This window comes from Histomonas meleagridis (assembly GCF_020186115.1).
Source record: "Histomonas meleagridis strain 2922-C6/04-10x chromosome Unknown scaffold_61, whole genome shotgun sequence".
Lineage (NCBI taxonomy): Eukaryota > Parabasalia > Tritrichomonadida > Dientamoebidae > Histomonas > Histomonas meleagridis.
In genome coordinates this window covers 2,736,184-2,753,114 of record NW_027150931.1, presented here as the reverse complement: position 1 = coordinate 2,753,114, position 16,931 = coordinate 2,736,184, and the positions used below count along the sequence as shown (strand labels likewise).

Below are 16,931 nucleotides of genomic sequence, written 5' to 3'. Positions count from 1 at the left end.
ATTGAGAAGGTTTGTTCGGCTATTTGACATGTCCGAAAACAAAGCAAAAGAAACGCCTCTCGGAATTCCAAAAGCAGAGTTCATAGATGACATAGAGGCTGCAGCACCAACAATGGAAAAAGCGAATACCCTTTTCCAAGATAAACAAGAAATGTTAACAAAATACCGTATCCTTGAACAACACTTAATCGAAAAAAGACAACAACTCAAGGCTAACAGACCAGACGTTGCTGGAAACCTTGATGCTGTTAAAAAGGTTGCATCACAAAATTACCAAAACGAACCTGTAACACATTTTCAACTTGCTGACGGTCTTTATGGAACAGCTAAACTTAAGAATGATAAAACTGTTGCCCTTTGGCTTGGTGCTAATCTAATGGTAGAATATCCATTTGATGAAGCTGAAGAACTTCTTTCAAAGAACTTAGAAAATCTCGACAATCAAATTGCTGAGGTTGAGAACAACTTGGTTTTCCTTCGTGACCAAATCATAACAACAGAAGTTACTGTTTCAAGATTGACAAACCAGATCATTAACTTGCAAAGAAAGAAATAAACAAAGTCTTTTGGGAATTCTTTATTAATCCAAATGTTTATGATTTTGGTTTTAAAAATCAGCTCTAATTTATGAAGAAGGCTATGATTTAAATTTAAATCATATTACTCCAAATAAAGAAATTGAATTTCTAAAACGGTTCATCGTTTAACTGGTAGAACCGTCACCGATATTGTTTCAATTTTGAAATACAAAATCTTTGTCCCACAAAAAGTCAAATGTTTCTGTTCCTCTTTGTAGCACATCTTTCTGCTTTTGATCCAACACTCGAGCCTGTTTTTAACAATTCATTTAACTTCCTGAATACAGGCATTCGCGGCGGAATTGCCGGAGAAGATATAAATATTGTTCCTGCTTGGAATAAGAATTTTACTGGTAAAGGTATACACATTGCACTATTTGATGCTGGTTGCCAATACAATCACTCTGATTTAATTGATAATTTTGTTCTAGAAAAAAGCTGGAATGCACTTACAAATGATACCGATCCTTTTCTTCAATCTAAAGATCCAACACATGGCACAGCTACGGCAGGTCTTGCAGTTGGTGCAGCTAATGGTGTTGCTCATATTGGTTCTGCACCAGGTGCTAATTTTTCTTCTCTTACTGTAGATATTGATTGGGAAACATATGGCAGCATTGATCTTCCCACTCTTCTTGATATTTATCATCATACTGAGTATGATATTCTTTCATGTTCACTAGCTCTTGAAGGACTTTTACGTGATGGCGTAATATATTATCATCAATATCGTAAAGTTGAAGAAATTGAAGACATGATCGAAGGTTTAAATCGATATCGTGATGGAAAAGGAGCCATTTTATTACATGCGGATGGAAATTCTGGAAGCGAAATTGCAGATGTTAATGTCGGAATTATTACCAAGTTACGACGTGTCTTTGCAATTGGTGGCTCTACAAATCGTGGTGAACCAATTTCATATTCACAAACAGGTGCAAACGTTTTAGTCAATGCTCCATCTGGTGGAACAGTATACTTAGGCGAAGGTCTTGATATGTATTTCCCCGAAATATATAGTGCTTTTAATGAGAACTTAACAGGTGTTGTTTGGTTTTCTGGAACTTCTGCATGTTCACCACAAGTTGCAGGTGTTATTGCCTTATGTCTTGAAGCAAATCCAAATTTAACATGGAGAGATGTAATGTATATCCTAATATTAACAGCACAAATTAATGATCCAAACAATGAACTTTGGCAACGTAATGCCGCTGGTTATTTATATCATCCAGTATTAGGTTTTGGACGTGTTGATGCTGATTTAGCATTAACAACAGCTCAAAATTGGGTTAATGTATCAGAAGAATTTGGCGTTGTATCTCTTAGTTCAATTCAAAAGAGAGTTAATCATGCATGTGAAAACTGGACTGAAATTGATATTACTGTGAATGATTCGATCGAATTTATTGAACATATTTATTTGGAATTTGAACTCAACACTTCGGAAGCTGCATTTCTACATATTCATTTGATTTCTCCTCAAGGAACAGAAAGAACTATACTTGAGCCAAGTCCAGTACTTGGTGATCATCATCCTGATGATTTAACATTCCAATTTGGAATTCGAAGTTTCTTTGGTGAATCTACCGAAGGTACATGGAAAATCAAAATTAGATATGAAGCATATATCACAAATGTTCAAATTTCTCATGTTTCATTAATTTTCCATGGGCTAAAAGAAAAGCCTAATTTACCAAGTATAACAAGAAGACAAACAGCTACAAATGTAGCAATGCCTGATAATGGAAAGCCTACATATGACAACGAATCAATTACAGTCACAAATGCTATTTGTGGTGAAAAAATGAAAATCGAAGTCAACACTAATCGAGCAGCTGCTTTACCAGTTTTAATTGTTGATCCTTCAACTGGTTTAACAACTGATTTCACTTATTTACATGATGATAAAGTCATTGAAGTAGATACACCATGTGTATTTAAGGATGGCCTTGAACTTTATGTTTCTGCACGTGTTATTGGAGAAGAAACAGTGATTTCTACTCCTGTTGTGTTTAGTAATCCGAAAAACTTAGGAATTAATTCTCCTCAAAAATATGAGAAAATTAAATTCACTGATAGTGGAGAGAATCCAATATTAAAGTTAATGTGGGTAAGAAATGATGAAAAGCCTAAAAATGGTGGCTGCCAACAAATGGCCGCAATTTCTGTAGTCGATTTCGACACTGGTAATGTGATTGCTTCAAAAAGAGTCGTCGATTTGGGTAATGCAGAAATCGAATTACCAAAGGAATCACATCCAAGATGCGTTGTTACAATTGCTCCTGTAAAAGAATCAAATGTGGATCCCTGCGCTGTTTTGGTTCAGAAGTTTAGTCTATTGAATGAAAATGATGATGATAACGTAGGTAATTTCGATTTATGGTATCCAAATGATACAGAATGCTTCAACAATAATGACGAAGATGATGATGGCAAAGATAATAAGACTGGTTTAATCATAGGCGTAACAATTGCATGCGTTGTTGTTGTGATTCTCATTATCGTTGGTGTGATATTCGGTATGAAGAAATGCAAGAAGGATTCTTCTTCAAGTTCTTCAAAGTAAAATCCAATTGGATAATTAATTAACTTTTTCGATATTTTTTGGAATTCAACAGATAATGCAAATTGTGTGAGAAAAATTTGAATTGATAATAATTGATTTCGGAACTCGTGATCATTTTACTAAAAAATTTGCCATTAATTTAAGGTCAATATTTTATGAATGAATTTAACACAGAAATTTATAAAAACTCATCTTGTGATATGGTTTTATATTATCTCAAGTAATGTTTCCTTTTGACTAAACAAATAGAATACTTTACATTTTTTGACACATATATGACAACGATACAACTTTTTGATATAGTTAAAAACGGTTGAAATAGGAACTGGTTTAAGAATTACCTATTTACAGCATTTTTTCCCTGAGCCATTTGACTTCTTGATATCTATCTTTTTAGGTTCCTTCTTTTGATTTGCGTTTGGGTTGTCGTTGTTAGCTTCCTTCCGCTGAAGAACCATTCTTCCAATTTCCAAAAATGTTGATTCAATGTTTATATTTTCTTTGGCTGAGGTCTCGAAATATGGAACACCAAATTGTTTCGCCTTTTCTTCTGCTTCTTCACGCGTAATTTGTCGTTCCATGTCGCATTTATTTCCAACAAGTACAATATCAACAGGATCCGACATAGCTTCTGTAATTGATTCCATCCAAGTTTTTGTCTGCTCGAAAGAATCGCGGTTTGTTAAATCGAAAACAAGAAGAATTCCATTTGCACCTCTGTAGTAAGCTTTTGTGATAGTCCTAAACTTTTCTTGTCCGGCTGTATCCCAAATTTGAAGTTTTACTTTTGTTCCATTGATTTCGACATGACGAACCTTGAAATCAATACCGATTGTTGTAAGGAAGTTCTCATTAAACTTATCTTCTGCAAATCGGAGGAGAAGGCAGCTCTTTCCAACAGCACTTTCTCCAATAATTAGTAGTTTAATGAGGGTCTCGTCCATTTTCTTTTGATAAGATCTGACAAAACCGTTTGACAATTGAAAATTTTCAATGGAAAAATAATCATGAATAATTTGGGCAAGGATTAATTGTGTTTTTCTTCTTTGCCAAATTTCTCAATTTCCACATTATTGAGACTAAAAAAGAGATGTCATCGCTGGTTATTAATAGTCAATATATTAAATGTTAAATAAACAAGATTCTAATATAAAAAAAAATAAATTATTACCTATTCGTTTGAAGCTTCAAAACAGTTTCGATGTAATTTTCTTTTTAATATTATATATGTTTTAAAAAGTTTTTATTCTTATTTATATTACGCACTTTGGTTGCTTAAATTTGATGTGATATCATTTTTATTAGAAGGTATTAATGTTTTAAGTTTGGTTTTTTCCTAAAAAATTTTTTTCGCTTTATTCAATTTTGAATGATCATTCTAAAGTTTTTCTATGAATTCCACTTTCTGTCTGTCAAATATGGTGCTTCCTTTAGAATAAAAATATATTTTAATAAAAGAACTTTGCTTCATTACGTTTTCAAAACCATACACAAAAAAATATTCATATAATCAATATATACATCATTTTAAATTCAGAATTTTTTTTCAAAACATTACTCCAAAATTTGTTTTTTGTTGTGGCACCAAAACCTGTTGTGGAGTGATGGGATAAACCCCTTCCCGCTTGTAGAGTTATGGTTGACACTGTTCTGTTTCAGTAAGAATGATTAACGTATCGGTTTTAAGCAGCTATAAAAGTGACAAAACTCCAGCTTTTACTATTGAATGGTTTACAACTTATCAACTTTTCATGCTCAACCAATTTACACATTCTTCTCTTATACAAAGAGGAAATGAAGCAATAGCACATATGAACTACCCCGAAGCACTCAAAATTTTTCAACAAGCTTTTGAAGAAACAGATGATCCACAAGAAAAACTATTATTATTATCAAATTGTACACTTTCTGATCTTGATTTTTTTAATCAAAAAGATTCCACCTATCCGAATGATATTGATCAAGCGCATGAAAATCAACAAACAAAACAATATGATAAAAGAAATCCCACCATCACCAGTAAAATGACTGAACTTAGCAGCAAACTTAATTTCAAAAATCTCTTTGAACGTGGTGACATGTTTGGTCGCAACAAATATTATCTTTCTTCGATTCGAGATCTTCAAACGTGTTCATCCCTAGATCCCCAAAATCCCTTAGTTTACAACCAGCTTACCATGTATTCCATCCAATGTAATCGCCCCGACATCAGTGAGCAATCGATCAACAAATTAGAAGAAATGAATTATGATGTCTCTGTCTTACGCGCACGTTATCTCATCTCCCTTAACCGCTATGGAGAAGCCGAAAATGAAATCACCACGCATTCGTATTCCAATGATTATAATGCTTCATCATTATCAGCACTTTTATCCTTTTTTCACTACGGTAATGCCACCAAAGCCTTCGCATTACTCAATGCCGTCAACGAGTCCGAAGGTTTATATCCATTTGAAAGCACAATCCAACATATATTATATTTATTTACGCAACCTGAAATCCCAAACACTATTTCTCCTTCGTCATTATTTGGTTCATTTTTCATGTACATGATCAATGGCATTTATTCGTCTTTATATTTACCTATTGAACAAGTGCCGTCTGATCTATTCATCCCTAAAGCAGTGCAAAAGTCATGGCTCGGATGGGAAACGAACATTGCGTTTCCATCATTTAGCAAGTTATTATATCCGGACAATTTCAATTATCAACTTAAAGATGAGACGCAAATATTAATGATATTGCATAACGCATTACCCATTGGCACATGTATTAATAGTTATAATGAAAATGCACGTGAACGTATTTGCATTGGTATCGCATCGATACAATTAAAACAAATGTTAACATTCGATCCTTTATGCGTCGATATGGAAACGGCAGTTTCAGCAATCGTACATTGGATTCGACTTTATGATCCGATGTCACCAATTTTTAAGAGAGATTCGACGCCTTTTACTGCGTATGTTATACGTAATGGTCATAAGACTAATTTGGGGATGTTTTATAATCGGATTTTCTCAATGATTAAGTCGACAATTAAGGTGAATATAAGTAATAACCCATTAATCATTGAGAAGATCAAAAACGTGAATGATCCATTGGAATTATATAACATAATGAAAACTGATATTGTTTTTGAGGTTGATAAAAATAAATGTATCTTTATGAGATTGGCTAATAATGGTAATGTCGATATTGGTATATCATTACCACCTTTAGGCATTGAGTTTAATGAGAAATATTCCGAGTTGGCTATGAAATGGTCGAAACTAATGATGTTAATGGTGGCTGATACTACGAAAGAAAGAATAGCTGAGTTTTTGGTGCATTTAATGAATTGGTTCTTCTCTTGGTTATCGTTGACTCCTTATGGTTGTCATTCACAAACGATTGGATGCGTTTTGTTCTATACGTTGTTGACAACTTACTTGGAAGTCGAGATAACAGGGAAAATGCCAATGCCCGAAATCTTACATATCGAGGCGCTGTTAACGAAAAGTTTCGATTCGTTCTTCACATTACTAAAAGATTGTTATCCGATAAAGTTTAAGATGTCCGAAAATGTACAAAACGTACAAAGTAATAGTAATGAAGAAGACGAAGATGAGGAATTGGGGCCAAACGTAACAGCACTGATGCCAACATACCATCATAGGATTCAGGCATTACTAATGATAGATACAAAGAAATTTAGGGATTATTATATGGAAAAAATTAAGGATTTAAACCAAATTTTAAATAGTATGAAATAAAATTGTTTGTATAAAAATAATTTTAATATTATATGAATAATTCCATATTTTTTGGTAATGGCATAGGTGTTTGAATTAGAGCGCCATCAAATCCACATAAGGAGATGTGATTTTTCTTGTACAAACCTTTATTCATTAGATCGAATTTTTGGGAAATATAACGTTTATTGAATCACACATAAAATTCATTTTCCATGTAAACTTTTGAAATTTTTGAATTTAGTTTTATTAAAAAAGTGCATACATTGCTCCAAATTCCTTTTCGCTTGCTTCACAATGAGTTGGTGCATTTATTTCGCAATATTTCTGTCATGTTCAAAGGAAACTTTTATTGAAAGTAACAGTACATTAATTATTTGCAATAATAATGAGTTTACACAAGAGTATCAAAATCTTGCAAAACATGTTTTAATTAATGGTGAAGTCAACACAATACCTCAAAAGGCATTTTTTTTGTGGGGCAATCTTGTTTCAGCAAGCATTGGGAATTCTGTAAAAAAAATTGAACAATATGCCTTTGATTTATGTAAATCTCTTGTGACTGTTACTCTTGGAGAAAACTTAGAAACAATTCAATCCTATGTGTTTCAGTCTTGTGGGTTATTAAAAAGTATTATCATTCCAAATTCGGTTTCTTCAATTGGTTCAAAAGTTTTTTATTATTGTTCAAGTTTGTCCACTGTTAAAATTTCCGAAAATGTTAAAGTAATTAGCACAAAATTATTTACTTATTGCACTTCATTAGAAAATATTGTAATTCCTAATTCTGTAACTTCAATTGAGGATGAAGCGTTTTATTGGTGTTCCGATTTAAAAACAGTTAAATTAAGCGAAAAACTTGAAACAATTGGTCAAAGTTTATTTTATTATTGTTGTTTACTTAATGATATTATAATTCCTAATTCATTAACATCAATTGGAAGTTTTATGTTTTATAATTGTGCATCATTAAATAATATCACCATTCCGAATACAATAACAACAATTAAAGAGCATTCTTTTGAATGTTGTTCAGCTTTAAGAAATATAACAATTCCTGATTCAGTAATAACTATTAAAGAATATGGATTTAATAAATGTACTTATTTATATAGTATAATAATTCCAAATTCGGTTACATCAATTGATCAATTTGTATTTTCTTCATGTTCTTTTTTAAGATGTATAACACTTCCAAACAAAATTAACAAAATTAGTAATTTCTTATTTAGTGGATGTTCTTTATTAACAAATATTACAATTCCAGATTTAGTTACTTCAATTGAATATGGCGCATTTTCTAATTGCATTCAATTAAATACAATTATTATGGGAAATAATATTAAAATATTTAAGGATAATTCATTTGAGTATTGTGAATCATTATTCAATATAACAATTCCTAACTCAGTTATTTCAATTGGTAATGAAGTATTTTTGGAATGTTCAAAGTTAGAAAACATTTTTATGGGTGAAAATGTTGAAACAATTGGAAAAAGAGCATTTAAATATTGTATAAGTTTAAGGAATATTTCTTTCCCAAATGTAATTACTATAGGAAATGAATGTTTTTTACATTGTAAAAATCTTAAATCTATTTCTTTACCAAAAATAGAGAATTGTTCAAATAATTGTTTTACTGAATGTATTTCTTTAGAAACAATTGATTTACCTTCAATTAAAAATATTGGAAATTCTTCATTTTCATATTGTTGTATTTTAAATATGATAAATTTTCCAAATGTTATATTTGTTGATGATTTGGCATTTACAAATTGTTTTTCTCTAACTTTAGTTAATTTACCAAAAGTCCAAAAAATCGGAAATAGAGTATTTGAGAAATGTATTTATTTAGTCGAATGTATATTTTTCGAATTAACTGAAGCTGGTGATTATGTATTTTCTTCATGTAAGTCAATTACAACATTTCAAGCATCAAAATTAACAAAATGTGGTAAATATTTATTTCAAGGACAAAATGTAATAGAAAACTTTGAAATGGAAAGTTTAGAAAATGCATCTGATTACTTATTTTCAAATCAGATTATTAATACAATAAAAATTCCTAATTGTAAAGAGTTTGGAAAGTCATGTTTCGAAAATTCAAGTTTAAGAATCAATTATGCACAAGAAACAATACAATTTAATGTTATGAAAGTTGGAGATAAATGTTTTTATAATTTTGATAATTTATTGACTTCAATTGTTTTCCCACATTTACAATTTATTGGAATTTCTTCTTTTGAAAATTGTAAAATTAAATGTGATTTTCCTTCGTTAATAAAATGCGATGATTTTGCATTTCAAAATTGCCTTATTACCGAATTTATGGCACCAAAATTAAAATTTATTGGAAAATATGTTTTCACAGGTACAAATTTACAAAGTTTCATTGCAAATAATTTGATTGAAATTGGTGACGGATGTTTTAAAAACCAAAATGAGCTTCAAAATTTAAATATTGAAAATGTCGAAAAACTTGGAAACGAATGTTTTATGAATTCATTAATTAAAGTAATAAATTTTTCTAAGTTAAATCAAATTGGTTCACAATGTTTCTCATATTGTAAATATATCGAATATTTTAATAGTAATATCATTACTGAAATTGGTTCGAATGCATTTCAATCATGTGAAAACCTTAAATCGATTTCTATTCCAAATTTAATAAAAGTAAATGCAAATACATTTAATAATTGTTATAAGTTACAAAATGTTTATTTTCCAAAATTACAAATTATTGATGAAAATTCATTTAGTAATTGTATTTCTTTAATTAATATATCATTTAATGAAGTTTCATTAATCGGAATTTCTTCTTTCGAAAATTGTAAAAATTTACAAAATGTAAATTTACAAAATTTAAAAGAAATTCAACAAAATTCATTTAAAAATTGCGTTTCATTAATTCATGTTTCATTTCCTAATGTTTCAATAATTAAAGATTCAGTATTCGAAAATTGTATAAATTTAGAAATAATTAATTTAACAAATGTTAAAGAAATTGGATCAAAATGTTTTTCGAATTGTTCCAAATTAAAATGCGTTTCCGAAAATGTTTTGACAATTGAATCGTTTACATTTTCAAATTGTGTTTCACAGTAGTGAGTCTCTAGAGACGATCGAATTGAAAAATTTGGAAACGATCAAAAGCAATTCATTTGAAAATTGTAAATCACTCAAAACTATGATTTTCGAAAATTTGCTTAAAATTGAAGGAGATTCTAACTTTAAAGGATGTTCCTCACTAACAATTATTCATGCTCCTTTATTGCATACAGTGTCAAAAGATTCCAAGCATATTTTTGAAAATTGTTCATCGTTATCAATTGCATCATTTCCAGATCAACCACCTAATTTTAATTCCAAAGTTTTTGAAAACACAAACCGAATCAAAATTCATAAAAAAGGACATTTTGTATATGACATTACATTATGTTTACCATTTATCAAAAATTATGAAAATTATAACGTTAATGATACGGAAGAATGGAATCAAATTCTTGCAGTTAAACCCGAAAATTATTTTAATGTTTGTACATATTCTAAAGATACGAAATCTAATCAAAAAAGTCTAATTATTGTAGTCACTATTGGCGGCGTCGCTATGGTTGCAACAATTGTTGTGGTCTCTGTACTGTTGTACAAGAAAAATATAAAGAACAGAGTGCTGAGAAATGAAATTGATGAACATATTTTGCTTTCTTCATCTGTTGTAAACGATTTCGGATAATAATCACAAAAACATTTCATATGTTAATCGAATGTTTATAAATGTGTTTGTTTTGTTGTAATTTTTATTATGATCAAATCCATGTGAATATAAATAAATGTGTTTATTCCGGAATTTTAATTTTATTACAATTTCCATAAGGACATATATCGTCTTCCTCATTCATGATATTTGAATTAATGTTATGGTAAAGAAAATTATTGTTTTTTATCTTTACTATTTTTGATGTAAATAAAAAAAAATTGATTTAATGTCTTAGAAATTTACATTAAATGAAAGTTCACTAATAAGTTCGAAAACAATTGCTAATTGATTAAAGCATTTTAGATGCTAATTTGTATAAATAAATTTATAGTGTTCTTCATATATAATTATTTTACGAAAAAGAAGGTTACTCCTGAATTGCAAATATATTTAAATTCTTTATAAGCAATATCATTTGAATGTATTGATTTGAACTAATTAAATTTGTAATTGGACCTTCAGCCAGCTTTTGTATCATAGCACTGATGAAAACTGGATACTAATTGACTATATTTAAAATATCAGCTGATATAAATGCTAGAAAAACATGATTCTCTGAAAAAGTTGTCCATGAAAAAACTCTAAACTGAAAAAACTAAAATCATTGACAGTATAAATAAATTATTAATGAATGATTTTGAATCACATTATTCAAAAATTAAAAATAAATTCTTCATATTCAAAAATCCGTACACAGATTTATAATCAATACTCGAATATTTTGTCACAAAAATCCTATTAAAAATCTTGCGAAGAATTTGTGAATACTATGGTACATAATTATTTAATGGGAATTCAAGAAAGCATACTCAAGAGGAAAAAAGAGCATACACTTTCAGATACACAGATTGAAGAATTTAAGAAAATAACACATTTTTCTCCTTTAGAACTTCAAGCGTTATATGAGAGATTTATGACGATTGGAAAAACAAAGAAAAAAAAAACATATCTTTCTCTTTCAGGATTTAAGAAGCTCGCAATTAAAAGTGAACTACTTTCTGAAATGGTTTTTAATGTTTTTGATATTGACGGAGACAAAAAACTAGATTTTAAGGAATATGTGACTGGGTTATCTACTGTATGTTCAAGAGCAGAAGATCATGAAAAGATATCGTTTTTATTTAAAGTATTTGATTCAAAAAAAAAGGATACATAGAAAAAGACCTCCTTAAGAAGCTAATTCCTTTAATCACAAGAGAAGTGTCTCCGGATTGGATTCCAAATGAACAAGTATACGTAATTGCTGAGGCATCCTATACCCAACTTATTGAATCAATTGAGGGAGAATCATCGATTCCAAGAAATTTGAAGCTGCATGTTTAAAGCATCCAACAGTTCTGAAAATTATTAATGTTGAATTTGATAAAGCCAGCAATCGCCCTATCATCACACACTAATTTTCACCAAAGTATTAAATAAATTTTAACATGTATGGTAGTTTTTTTTTATGACACGATTGCCCCCATTTGAAAGAGTTTATATTATACATATAGAATTTATTAATATTAACAATGTGGTGTGTTTTTCTTTGATGAATTAAAAAATACATAACTCACTCTTGAAAACATTTGGTTTACTTATACCTCTCAGAAATTTTTTTCAGTGAACTCCGTTGTTCGGTGTCTTCAAGATAACAAACCACTCAATTATTTGAACTTTTCGAAAAAATTAAGGTATACTGTTCTAATAGATATTTTTTCATGGCTAATAACTTCAAGAATCAATTTCTCGAACTTTTATCGTTCTTGAATCAGCAAGAAGGATTTGATATCAATGCCAAGTATGATGATGTAATCATAATTTCACATCTTGGCGATTCACGAGTTTTATTAATTGAAGAAAATGGTGAAAGTATGCATGTAACAATCGATCACAAACTTGATGACAAAAATGAGATAAAACGAATATTAAAGGAAAGAGTTAAAGTTCAAAGAGGAAGAGTTAGCGGAACGCTATCTATTGCACAATGCTTAGGCGATTTCTATATACCTGGAATAGGTAGAACACCAATAACAGTTAAACCGGTGATAACACATAAAGATAAATGGCTGATTTTGGGATGCGACGGATTATTCGATTTGATTACACTTCTATCAAAGCATATGCTAATTTATAATTAACGAATAAACTTATTTACTAGCAAACAATAGTTTTGTATTCTGTTACCTTTTTAATAATTTTATTTATACTCAATGAGTTCATTTTTAAAATTTCTTTTTGTTTGCTTTGCTCATCAAACAACGCGAATAAGGAACAACGCGAACTTATTCTTGTGTAATTCCGATACTAAATATTCAATTGTATTGTGAAATCGTTAGCTGATATGAATTTATGATTATATGTATTTCTTAGTTGATTCAGTACGAAAATAATATCAATTTATTAGTTCAAGCAAGCTTAATCCAGGTGGTAAACAAAAACGCGGCCGTTTAGAGGAGTGCTCCCAAAACTTGCATTCAAAATTCAATACGTAATTACTGTCAATTGTGTCGCAACAAACTTTTTGAGCGTTTTTCTTTCATAAGTCGAACGATATCACTTTCTTTCATTTTTTTTTTGTTGTTTTGGCAATTGAAATGAGGGGACTTTCTGTCACTTTTCAATAAATATATTACGTTTTCAGCTTTGTAAACAGCTTCCGATCGCAAAAACAACAAAACATGCATCAACAAAAGTTCAATCAATGAACCGACGAAAACGCGGCGCGGTTGAAACTCTCTGTATCGTTTTTGACTGATTTATTAGCAAGTTTCTCAAGTTTTCTCGCAAATGTGTTCTTTCTTTCTGGCTTTACTCATGTGTTTCTTTTGCTTATTACAAGCCTCTCCAAAAAATTCAGGTTCAAAGATTTTTAGTGATCAATTATCTATTTCTCAAACTCTCAAACATTTCCCTTATTTCACTTTAGAATCCAAAGGCCATACATGTTTACCTATCTCAGCCCATAACAAAGAGTGTGTATCCATTAAAATCACAAAATTTATTATGCAAACAGCGAATGAATCAAATACATTTAATTATATCACAGAAGAATATCAGCATCATTCCTCTTTATTAAGGTTACCGATATCATATGTTAAATATTATTTCAAATTCTTTTCTTTGACATTTAATCATTTTTCATTAAAAGCTCATTTACCAATTTCAATGAATAATAATTTCATGAAGAAAATGTACAAATTCAATGAAAATGCTCAAGTTCTAATGTATAACTTTTTTATTTTGGGATTTTTTTTATTTCATGAAATCAAATTTTTAATGAATAAATTGAAAGCAAACGAAAAGAAAAAACAGAAAAATATTTTAATTTTTGTTATATTTTTTATGAACTCTTCTGAAATATTTTATGAAAATACTTCAACACTTACAATCATAAATTCAAATGAATTTAATGAAATTTCTCAATATCAAAACATAACGAAATATATAATTATCAGTGAAAATATTTATGGAATTCCAGGTGATGCATTTTCAGGATGGCCTTCAGTTGTTTCAGTTGATTTTGGTAATTCAGTATCAAATATTGGAATTTCAGTGTTTTCATCATGTTCTAATTTAGTTACGATTATAATTGGAGAAAATGTTACAGAAATTGGTGGTTCAGCATTTTCATTGTGTTCATCGATCAAAAACATTACAATTCCAAATTCGGTCACAACAATTGGAAGTTATGCATTTTCATTATGTTCTAATTTAACTTTATTAACACTTGGCTATGGAATAAGAAATATTGGAGGTTCAGCATTTGGTAATTGTTATAATCTTCAATGCATTTATTATTATGGAGACACTGAACCAAATATTGGTGAAAATGCATTTTATAATGTTTTTACAAGTGTTATCACATATTCAACATATGTAGGAAGTAAATTTGGCAATTTAGATGTTGCCAAAGACAACACAGAAGGAACATGCGAACCACTTCCAACGCATTTATTTTCTAATTCGAATACATTTACTGCATCACTTCAAAGTGATATTTCATTATCATTTTCATATACATTAACAGTTACATTATCAATTACACATTCATTAACTATTTATGAAACAAAAACGAAAACATTTTCATTATATATCAATAATTCGACATTTTCATATATTGAAACAGAATTTATTTATTACAATTACACGATTGTTATTTATTCGACTTATTATAATTATTATTCCAATTTCTTTACAATGTTTTACACTTCCAATGAAAATTCGCCAAAAGGAATTACGACAAATGCTTTGATTGGAATTATTTGCGGATCATTTGCATTTGTTTTGATCATTGTTGGAATTGTTATATTTTTAGTGAAAAGTAATAAGAAGAAAGAAAAATCGAATTCAAAGTTACAATTTAAGGACACGACAACATCAAGTACAAAGCAAATCGAAGAAGTAAATAGTTTAGTTGAAGACATTGTGAAAGAAGATGAAGACAATTGGCTATGAATAAAATGTGTAATAATGAACATTTATTAATTTAATGTAAATATAAAAATTAAGTGTTGTCATATAGAATAAAATGAAATCATATGAACGATAATATCATTTTGACTTTAAAATGTTTTGAATTCGTTTATTTAAATATGAAATTTTGAATTTTATGATGTTTAACTAGTATCACTGACTTTCAATATAATAAGGTAAATATTGTTGCACAATGATCAATAATTTTGAATTATGATTGTGTTTACATTAAATGATCAAAAGCTTTTGAATGAAATTGGATAAACTTTACTTGAATTCATCATTCTCAAAATCGAAAAATATTTTATAAATTAAAGATACAATGTAATTGATTTTGTACATAAAGAACTCCTTATATTTTGTTTATTATATATAATAATAATAAACTTTAAAAGCAAGAAATAGCTGAATTGCCAATGTTTTAAAAAAGTATTAATTTTATGATGATGGAAACATCTTAGATAAATGAACGGCACACCAAATTAAAGCATAAATTCCGTTCTATAACATATATTCATTATGTTATTTAAAAGTGAATTTATAATGTTTTAAGGCTGTTTCTTTGATTGTTGTATTAAAAAATCGATAGAAATATTTCAAAATTGGTTTGAAAAACGACAATAAAACAACAGGTTTTTAAAAGTTTAACCGTGAGATTTTAAACTTTTGAGATAGCCGATGTGTAATTGGTGAAGGTCTATAGATATATTACAAGCTGAAATATGAGGACCTTTCTTTTATTCAGCATTTTCATCATGATGAAACGATTTATAACCGATACAAAGCCTATTACACCTTATGTTGTTCAAAAAGAAATATTAAAAATACAAACCCATGAAAACAAGAAAAGTATGACTTACAAATGTGATGGGGATGTATCAATTAATGAAATTATGAACAAAAAATATAAAAGATTTAACAATAATTATAAAGTTTTGATGAACAAATTATTTTTAAATTTGATGCCATATAATGAATCTACAATAGTTGTACATCAGAATTTTAATAACAAACAAAAAATTCAAAGAACATATTTTTCAAACATTTTGGAAAAATACTTCGAAATTGATATATTTGTCAAAAATGGCATATTTGAGGAAACTTTCAACAAATCTTATGAAGATATATCTCCTATAAATCGTGAATTTTCACATTTTTTTATGATGCGAAACTACAACGAAGAAGGACCAAACATTTTGAATGTTTTACATCATTTAACCATCATTTTTTCAATTACATTTCCGGTTATTTATATCAAATTTTATCAGAAAAACACAATTTCAGTTCAGAAAATATTAACGACCAAATATACATTGAAAATAAAAGATAAGAAAAAAACTGAAAATATTTTAATTTTTGTTATGTTTTTCATGAACTCTTCTGAAATATTTTATGAAAATACTTCAACACTTACAATCATAAATTCAAATGAATTTAATGAAATTTCTCAATATCAAAACATAACGAAATATATAATTATCAGTGAAAATATTTATGGAATTCCAGGTGATGCATTTTCAGGATGGCCTTCAGTTGTTTCAGTTGATTTTGGTAATTCAGTATCAAATATTGGAATTTCAGTGTTTTCATCATGTTCTAATTTAGTTACGATTATAATTGGAGAAAATGTTACAGAAATTGGTGGTTCAGCATTTTCATTGTGTTCATCGATCAAAAACATTACAATTCCAAATTCGGTCACAACAATTGGAAGTTATGCATTTTCATTATGTTCTAATTTAACTTTATTAACACTTGGCTATGGAATAAGAAATATTGGAAGTTCAGCATTTGGTAATTGTTATAATCTTCAATGCATTTATTATTATGGAGACACTGAACCA

At 29.0% G+C, this 16,931-nt stretch overlaps 4 protein-coding genes across 4 annotated transcripts; 3 read left to right on the top strand and 1 right to left on the bottom strand.

Moving 5' to 3' along the window:
- Positions 1 to 28: 28 nt before the first annotated feature.
- Positions 29 to 556, top strand: GO595_010864 (prefoldin subunit 3; the record flags this gene model as incomplete). Its single annotated transcript, XM_067913589.1, has 1 exon — positions 29 to 556. One exon carries the CDS (start codon positions 29 to 31, stop codon positions 554 to 556), a length of 528 nt encoding a protein of 175 aa, XP_067769602.1.
- Positions 557 to 774: 218 nt separating this feature from the next.
- GO595_010863 (Clan SB, family S8, subtilisin-like serine peptidase) lies at positions 775 to 3,141 on the top strand (the record flags this gene model as incomplete). The annotated part of the gene is made up of 1 exon (XM_067913588.1): positions 775 to 3,141. The coding sequence occupies one exon, from the start codon at positions 775 to 777 to the stop codon at positions 3,139 to 3,141; it is 2,367 nt and encodes a 788-aa protein (XP_067769601.1).
- A 341-nt stretch (positions 3,142 to 3,482) lies between these two features.
- GO595_010862 (ras-related protein Rab-8B) lies at positions 3,483 to 4,085 on the bottom strand (the record flags this gene model as incomplete). The annotated part of the gene is made up of 1 exon (XM_067913587.1): positions 3,483 to 4,085. One exon carries the CDS (start codon positions 4,083 to 4,085, stop codon positions 3,483 to 3,485), a length of 603 nt encoding a protein of 200 aa, XP_067769600.1.
- An 807-nt stretch (positions 4,086 to 4,892) lies between these two features.
- On the top strand, positions 4,893 to 6,896 carry GO595_010861 (TPR Domain containing protein; the record flags this gene model as incomplete). Its single annotated transcript, XM_067913586.1, has 1 exon — positions 4,893 to 6,896. The coding sequence occupies one exon, from the start codon at positions 4,893 to 4,895 to the stop codon at positions 6,894 to 6,896; it is 2,004 nt and encodes a 667-aa protein (XP_067769599.1).
- Between the last annotated feature and the right edge of the window lie 10,035 nt (positions 6,897 to 16,931).